Raw genomic sequence first — 9,177 nt, forward strand, 5'->3', positions numbered from 1 at the left:
TGGTTTACGTCACGTCCGGTAAAATGGCGCCGCCCACAGTCTTGATGTTATTTCGGTAATTAATCAGTTTAAAATCACTGATAATGTCATCGGATTAAAAAAAAAAAAAGAGAGACTGGTCTGTTTTATCGGATGATAAAAAAAAAAAAATGAGTGTCATGACTCATGAGCATACCATTCCTTTAAGAGATGTAGGATTGAAATGGCTACTTTAAGATTCGCCCCAGACATACTTTTAGACTTTGCTTCATATAATAATTAGCGGCCCTTATGGTTTTCCCACTGAAAGGTTCAATTACTTATTTATAGATTCTTAAAATGGCACCCTTCTCTAATAGTAAATAAATAATGAAGGTGAAATCAGCCCTTTAGAATCAAACAGACGTAGGCTATACCCTTTATAAACAAAAAATAGGCCTATATAATTCTGCACAGTGAAGGTCAAACTATTACCTTGGCTGTTTTGCTGCAGTCCTAGATTCTTGAGATGTGTCTGCTCACATACCCTTACTCAAAGCTGAACATAAATTGCTTGAACTTACTTTGGAGTGTATCACTCTGTGTGTGTGTGTGTGTGTGTGTGTGTGTGTGTGTGTGTGTGTGTGTGTGTGTGTGTGTGTGTGTGTGTGTGTGTGTGTGTGTGTGTGTGTGTGTGGTGTGTGTGTGTGTGTGTGTGTGTGTGTGTGTGTGTGTGTGTGTGTGTGTGTGTGTGTGTGTGTGTGTGTGTGTGTGTGTGTGTGTGTGTGTGTGTGTGTGTGTGTGTGTGTGTGTGTGTGTGTGTGTGTGTGTGTGTGTGTGTGTGTGTGTCTATCTGAGAACTAGGCCAGGCCAGTGTAAACATATGTTGGCTCTCAGCAGCGGTTACCACCTGTTGAGAGCCATGACAGATGGAAAGGGAGCGTATGTCTCCAACACTTCCATCTTTGACCGTGCTGCCAGTTGTCTTCCCAAAATAGCCTACTCTCCCCGGCCTTATATGTGCAGGCCTGCAGCGTGTGCCTGCGGAGGCATCATGTATCTGGGCCACACAATACAGCTTGCTAGCGCATTGTTGCTGTTATCCACGAGGCCTCTCTTTCTGTCTCGGGACGGCTAACCATGCATGTCACCCAGCTCGACCACGAGTGTCTCCTCCACCTTTTCTCTTTCCTAGACAAGGAAAACCGGAAGAGTTTGTCCCTTACCTGTCACCTGCTGCGCGAGGTCTTCCTGGACCCCCGCCTCTGGACCGTGCTCCACTTCAGCTCCCCTTGTCAGCTGACCCGGGACAACTTCGTGCTGGGACCCTCGTTACGGTACCTGACGGTCTGCTGGTTCTCGAGCAGGGTCCTGCAGGTTTGCAACATCGAGGCCTGGCTGAAGAGCTCGTTTCAGAAGGACATCTGCAGCAAGCACGAGAGCCTGGTCTCCACTTTCCTGGCCCATGTCTGCCACATGTGAGTGTTTGTGTGTGTGCGGTTCTCCTGCTGCTTTGTCATGTATTTGAGATGTAACAGAGGGGGACAAAGCTGCACTTGTACTTTACTGTAAAACTCATGGCTACTGATATCATCTAAAGCAGTGGCTTCTTGGCTTGTGGCTCCTAGAACAAAACATGTCTATTTGGGACCAGGTCACCAAAGAATGATTTACTTTGATGCATCTAAAACATATTTTAGTCCTTATGAAATAAAACTACCCTGTAATACACAAGAATACACATTTTTTAAAAGTATTTTTGTTACTTATCTGTTGTTAACCCTTAGCTATGAACTGCTCTGGGCATATAACCTTAAGTAAATGAGCTTCAGGTACTTTGATGCACCAGTTTATACAACTTTATTCTTTACTTCACTTCTTGCCAATTGGCAAAGATTGTAATTTTGTGGCAGCTTTAGTTCGTACTTTTCAGATCAAAACCACCTCATATCTCAAATTTAGTGACTTTTTCTGATAATCTGAAGCATCAAGTTTTCCTTTATGTGAATAGAAAGGTTTAGCTAAATAAACAAATGAAAGAGAAACCTGAGACCACTGCATGATTACATATGGAAATAAGGATGGTAATTTTTTTTGCATAATTCATACTTCATACTACTTTTGCTAGGATTAATAGACCTATATGTCAATTAAACAAATACAAATTTCACTCAGTATTTTCTCAGTGTAGCATTTTGACTTTACTTAAAGGTGGGGTAGGTCATTTTGGAGAAACCAGCTTGAGATTTGAAAATACACAACCGGAAAAAATCTGCCACTTCCTTACAGAGCCCCTCCTCCAACACACACGAACGTGCACGAGATAAGTTTGTGCACAGATGTAAGGCTGACAGGCAGGTAGGCCATTTTAGCCCAGCCGGCTAAAATAATTGGTCGTGCTTTTTACAGTACTTCGGCTTCCACAGATGACATTTTTGTATAGATTTTTTGTCAAAGCACTTATTTAAAAGAACTTACTTAGCATTCATTGCTATTGGAATGTTAAGAGCATTCCATGGAATATAACAAAAAGTGTATCTCGAGCCGGTTTCTCAAACTTACCTACCCCACCTTTAAGTAAATTATCTGCATATCCTTACGACACTGGACAGTACAAACCACAACATCAAATACCCTTACTCAAAGCTGAACATGAGTAGCTTTAACTTACTTTGGATGCACTGTATAGACACACCTGATATTTTGTCTATCCCTGTAACTACTTCTCACTATGACATCCACTAGAGGTTTCCCTTTTGTGTCAAATATGAGCATTGACAAGTGTGTCTTACAAAAGCTTCCAATTTTGGTCAGATATGCCTTGAGGAAGATCATATCATTTACGCGGTTCTTAGGGCCATTCCCACCCACCAAGGAGGTTGGATTGTTTTCTTTTAGAGGCACATGGCCTACTGAAACTGCCATGTTTAGCTGTAGGCAGCAGGGAAGAAAATCATTAAAAACAGATGGTGTATCTTTCCAGAGCTGACTATAGAGACAGAAAAGTGACACATCTGTGGGACATTAGACTGATTATATTAACTAACATAACTGTGGTCAAATATCGAATTATATTTATTGAATGATGCAACACTTGAATTTAATAGGTCACTGAAACGTAGCTCTGTTGGCTCTCGGCCTTGTGTGCGTGGCTGGCTGCATACAGGACTCGACCTGGAGAGGCTAATGAGGTCTCTGGATCATTTCTTCAAGGCAGCCAGTAATAAGCGTTGATGTGAGGGAGCCTGGCCACCGCAGCTGGCCTGGCAAGAGGAGAGGAGAGGGGATCGCTCATTGGCTCAGTGTATGACCCTGTGAGGATTTCCTGTATTGTGAAATTTGAGACGCAAGCCACGAGAGCTGTGAGGCCATTCAAAACTAGAACCACCTACTTTGTCTGGCTGCTGTATCTCAATGCCCTTAAGGCACACTCATTGCATACTGATAAACCCTCCCAAATGGAGAGCAAGTGCACGTGACAGAGTGGGAGGGGACGCAGAGAAACTGAGAGCGCAGGCAGGTGGAGCTTACAATTGGCTCTTTGTTGCTGTCAGAGGACTGAACATGTGCGACTGTCTCCGCCTGCCTTTTCCTGGATAAGACTCCACACAAACTCTGACGCCATTCTCCTGACTGTCTTTATTTATCTTCATGGAAAAAACAAACTTTAGAACATGGCACGCCTTTGGGCCCCTCATTTTACAGTGTCATGCTCCTGTCAAATTAATTGAATCAATAATCGACAACTGTTATGGATTTTGAATAGTGAGCGTTCAGTATTCATTTAAATAAATGGCACATCTTGGGCTTATTATTAAGTAATGACTACAAAGTACAGTTTCAGCTGATGCTGATGCTTTTTGAAATATTCACAACTGAATTTAGATAGTAAAAGAGTTATACAATATTTTCACCATTCAACACAATATCCACTTGATGATTTGGCCAGACAGAATCACTGTTAGGAAACAAAAACCATTAGAGAGATGATTACAGGTTAGCAGTGTATTGTTCCGCTTATACTCTGGTGGTTTTATATGATCAACATCATGGAAAGAAAGAAATAAACAGTCAAATCCACCTACATACTTCAGGGTGGCTATTTTTAAATTGGCATATTTCTGTTCTCTGATTACAAGATTGCACTTATTTGATTAAAATCTATTTTTTTCAAATTCTGAAATAAAATTAAATCAGAATTGCAAAAGGTTTAGCTTTGTGATTTGTTGGGGTGGACGAATTATGCAACAGTGGTTGATGAAGTTTTTGTTCATGTGATGTTTATCCACTTAGTCACAAACTGTTCTCATTAGAGTCTGCTGAGTCTAAATGCTGCTGGCTTCTTTTATTATTTTATTGGTTAATGTCAATACTGTGCAGTCAAATCCGCTGATAAAGCCACACTCTATGCAGCAATGTAGCCAGGCACGTGGACTGACTGTGCCACCCCATGTTCAGAGGTTACTGGGGCAGCACCCTCAACACTTGCAGGCAACTGGAATATGTTTGGCTCACATGTGGTTATGTGGTAAGATTATGTAAGTCTTTATGTAATCTACATCAGGGAACGTGAATGACATCCTCGATCCGTTGCCATGAGGGAGCTCTGTGCTGCAGGCCTGCCAGTAGGTTGCAGTGCTCTCCTGATACTGAGTGGAAACATGCAGTAGACACACATTTCACTGCAAACAATTCACATCCATTTATTGAAATGTTTCCTGTAAAATTGAGCATGAGAAAATGCTTTTTGGTCATCCTATAATTCATCAAACATCCTGTAATTGTTCTTCATGTATTCACACAAGCTTTTAGTGGACCGATATACATGCCCAGGGGGACAACATGTTGTGAAAAGATCATTTATTCTGGGTTTTAAACGTCTCTATCTTTACACAGATCATGTTGCTGCCTCGCAGTGGTGTGTTTACATCTCATCCACACGTGGCTCTGATCATAAACTTGATCTCTTATCCTCTGTAATCTGATTCTATTCGAGAGATGTGAAGAGTATTCATGTGAAATAAGGACACACGTCAAACTGAATTGATAACCTAAGGCTAGTCCATGTGCAAACAAACTAATCCCTCCCTACAAAATTATGTCATCAGCCTGATAAGTAACGTTGACACAGAGCAGCTCTTGTGCAGATGTTCCTCCCTCACGTTGGTGGAAACCTGATGTAACTCTCTGTGCCACAGGTGTCCCAACCTGCTCTGGCTGTCCCTGTCTGGCTGTGGACACATCACCGACCAGGATGTGATCTCTGTGCTGCAGAGCTGCAGGAAACTGCGCTGCCTTCACCTGGAGAACTGTGTCCGCATCACCGACTGCAGCCTGCAGGGTGTGGCAACACACGGAGAACGTCTGGTGGAGGTAAAGGTGGACTTCTGCAGAAACGTCACTCAGGCAGGGCTGCAGACTGTCAAAGAGAAGAGGCCGTGCATCCAGCTGAGCGCAGAGAGGAGCGCTGATATGATCCCCGACAGCAAGCCTGAGGAGAGGCTGCCACTCAGGAGGACTCTGCAGAAAGTCCTGCAGTTCACCTGATAGAATAGCTGGACCACAAGGATGGGCATTTATTTCAATGTTTAACTTATTTAAGGACTTGACTGTGAAGTTTTTTTGCTCAAATTGGTGTCTATTTATTAGATGTGTTTTGCACCTATTTTGTACTTTTATACAATACACATTGAATATGAGTCTTCCTTAAAAATACATGTGCCTTTTTAAGCTGTGTCTGTTCCATGTTATCCTAACCAGGGATAATTCCATTCAATCTCAAAATTAAATCTTAGGCTGTGCCTTAATCCAGATACTTCAGTAAGTACACTGTGTATACTATGTACTTACTTGCATAGTGTGTGCAGTTCATTAGGTATTAGAGCGAAGTGAGACACAGCATTAGGGTATTCACAGGTTGCCTTATCAGTAATTCACCAGCAATAAACATTGAAATGCAGCATTGATATGATTCCATTCTTAAAGAGTTTGTCACTTGTGAAAAAATGCTTCTTTGTCAAAGGTTAGTGAGACGATCAATACAACTACAACTACCACGTCTATATATTAACTTGACCTTACAGTCAGGCTAGCTATTTCCAGTTTCAGTTTCCAGTTTTTTATGCTAAGCTATGCCAAGCTGCATGCTGCTCCAGCTATTGACCATTCATGCAGGAGTGGTATCCATATTCTTATCTTATGCTCAACAAGAAAGCATATTAGTGTTTCCCAAGATGTCAAACTATTCCTTAAATAGAACTTGATAGTTTGATTAAGATATAACACACTTTCCCCAGAGGACTTTCACACTCCTACACAGTACGAAAGAACAAAAGGTGTGTGTGATCCGTTTATGTTGCGATAAGACATGTCAGAGTTCTCCAAGGACAAGTTGTCCCTGCGCCTGTGATTGGATTTACGTTATATAAGGTTGTGAGACATATGAAAGTAGCTTGAGTGCATCTGTCTGTAAATGCCATGTGACCAATGTACCGCTGCAGGATGCGCCCATCCTGTGAGTGCATCTCTAAAGAATCAACATAGATTTTCACACAAGTTCAATTGAATGAAGAAGCCTTGTTTTCTATTCCTACAGGACATGGGCTCAGATATTTTTCTTGAACTGTGTGGAGCAAATTTAAACTTTCCCTTTTTAAAATGTTACAATACTGTTTTTCTATGAACTGTGTTTTTTTACTTGGTGTGTATGAGTGTTATTTATTTATATATTTAAAGAAAAGGACCATTGCTTTGCTGTTACAAAAGCAAGCACAAATGTGACCAGGATTGTATGTATGATTTCTACTTTGGCAACAATGAGGTGTGTTTTGATCCATTGTTTCAGTATTAAAGAGGACGTATAATGCTCATTCTCAGGATCATTTTTGTTTCTTGTGCTTCTACTGACATGTTTACATGCTTTAAAGTTCAAAGAGGTCTTTCTTTTTCTCATACTGCTGGTGCTGCAGCACCTCTTTTCACCCTCTGTCTGAAACCAGAGCTCAGTCTGCTCTGATTGGTTAGCTGGCTGGCTTTATTGTGATTGGTCAATTGCTTAGAGATGTCCCGCCTCTTAGCCTAAGACAGACAATATTTTCGAGCGCTAGCCAATAGAAGCGCGAGTGTAACAAAGTAATTTCACTATGTTACAGAAGTAAACAAAGGAGTCCAACAGAGGTGTTTCAGGCAAGGGGGTAGTGTGTAAACAAATTAAAAGAGTTATAGTTATAGGCACTTTCTCTCGGCATCATCATACAAATGTAATTTGCTGTATTGCATTAAGTAACAATTTATATTTTCTTAATGCGATTTTTGATACGTAATGAAACATAATGAACAGTATGTATCTGGAGTCCATTTGTTGAAAACAAGCATTGAGAATACATCAATATATTTCCAGTAAAACCCAACATTAGCACATTAAGTTGATAAGAGTCAGAACACATTTACATTAGATTAAATTAAACAGATAAAATGATGTTAAATATATGCAATCTCTCCTTATTATGGCTCTGTATGTAAATGGTATCTATTTAATGCAAAAACTGTGTGAGGATAAGCATGTGCTGTTTTCATATCAAGAGAAAGCCCCAAACCATTTAGTTAAATATAACGGCTGTTTCACGATTACAGAGGGTCACTCTTTGGAGTCCAAACATCAAATTCTGCATTGTTCACCATAAAGACATATGCCTTAAGTGATTGTTAAGATGTATGGGTTCCAGGTGGCAGGAGTCCTGAGGCACATCCGGCTGCATACAGGACGCAGACATGTAACAGCACAACTGTATCAAAGCATAACTAATCTCCACTAGAGGCAATGAAATGAAAAGCCAATCTTGAAAGACCTGTTGCCCAGATGCATGTCCTAAAAAGCACTGCCTTTTGCAGAGCAAGTTCTTCAGTTTGAGGCAGCTGCAGCCTTTTAGTTCCTTAGCAATACTGATGTGAGTAACATCATGACTCCTTATTTATGCAGCTCCTTCTGTTGGTCTGAATTGTGAATAAAGTATCCAAGTCCAGCCTTCACTCAAAATGGAATCCATGGGAAAGTAATGAACAAAAGGACAGTTTGTGCCTGAGAGGAGTGGCCACTATGTTGATATTGTCCTTTTATACGATGATCTAATCAACCGTTTTCTGTTTGTAAGACTTTATGTTTCACCATTAACTCAATCTATCTGCTATTCAGATCAGTTTTTTTTTTTTTATCTCCACTAGAAAATTCAGATTGCTTCCTCTATCTGTTCTGTTGGTCAATTTTATTTCACTTTCTCCATGGTTGGTACTTTTTTGATTACCAAAGATTATTTCATGAGTGAGCTGGTGTAATATAAATCCTGAACGCCCACATGCTTCTGTCTAAACTATGGATTGTATAGGGGCTCAAACTTGTTTTGGAAACCCTGCCTCAGGTGAAACAGACTGGGTCGTGGGGGGTTGGGGCAAACTATGTCTTCAAACAGACCACACTTTACAATTATATCATTCTTTTATGAGAAAAGTCTGCTAGACAGTTCATGTTTTAAAAGTGCTTAAGGGGAATATTGTGCCAAAAGTTTCCTGGTTGAAGCCAGATAAAACGTTTCTTCTTTATGAGCTGCTTCATATGAAATCCCAGAGAAAGAAACAACGCATTGCCTAAGGGGAGTTTGCAACAGGTGACACTGCCAATTTTCTCTTTTTTGTTTTGTATTATAACACTGAGAGCATATGTTTGTGTAAACTTTGCATCTACTCGTTTGCTGATGTACTTTCCATATTTATATAGCCAACAAGACAGGTTTAAGTCTCTGAAAAACATTTTTGATGATCATATTTGCTAAACTCATAATGTATTTTGCTGTAGAATCTTTATTTACAATGACAATTTAGAGGTTAAATAAAGAGTAGAGTGAACAGTAAAATAGCTGTCAGCGAGATATAGCACAGTGAAGTAGATGTTTAAAGTAGAATAAACAAGGAATAAATAAATAGGAATCTCAAAATTGCACATTACTACTTGTGTAAATGTAGGCATACACACCAGTGCAGGCTACTTCCTCTGAGAAATGTAATAACAAAATGATTGCTCGATTTCAGATTATCTTCTGACCGAATGCGCATTTTAAATAATACAGCAGTAGCTCTGCATACTGGTTTAGGCCATCACTTGTGTGTGGCTGGACGCATCTGAACTAACAAAAAAGACAACAAGATTTCATTCTGTTATCTCTTTTC

General features: G+C 40.4%; 1 protein-coding gene across 1 annotated transcript; it reads left to right on the forward strand.

Moving 5' to 3' along the window:
* Positions 1-790: 790 nt before the first annotated feature.
* fbxl22 (F-box and leucine-rich repeat protein 22) lies at positions 791-6,825 on the forward strand. The gene is given in 3 exon segments (XM_034204946.1): positions 791-1,082; positions 1,085-1,436; positions 5,157-6,825. Coding segments are annotated over 3 exon segments (942 nt in total). The 5' UTR covers positions 791-841; the 3' UTR covers positions 5,506-6,825.
* The last annotated feature ends 2,352 nt before the right edge of the window (positions 6,826-9,177 follow it).

The sequence above is a fragment of the Gymnodraco acuticeps genome, unplaced genomic scaffold (assembly GCF_902827175.1).
Source record: "Gymnodraco acuticeps unplaced genomic scaffold, fGymAcu1.1, whole genome shotgun sequence".
Classification (NCBI taxonomy): domain Eukaryota; kingdom Metazoa; phylum Chordata; class Actinopteri; order Perciformes; family Bathydraconidae; genus Gymnodraco; species Gymnodraco acuticeps.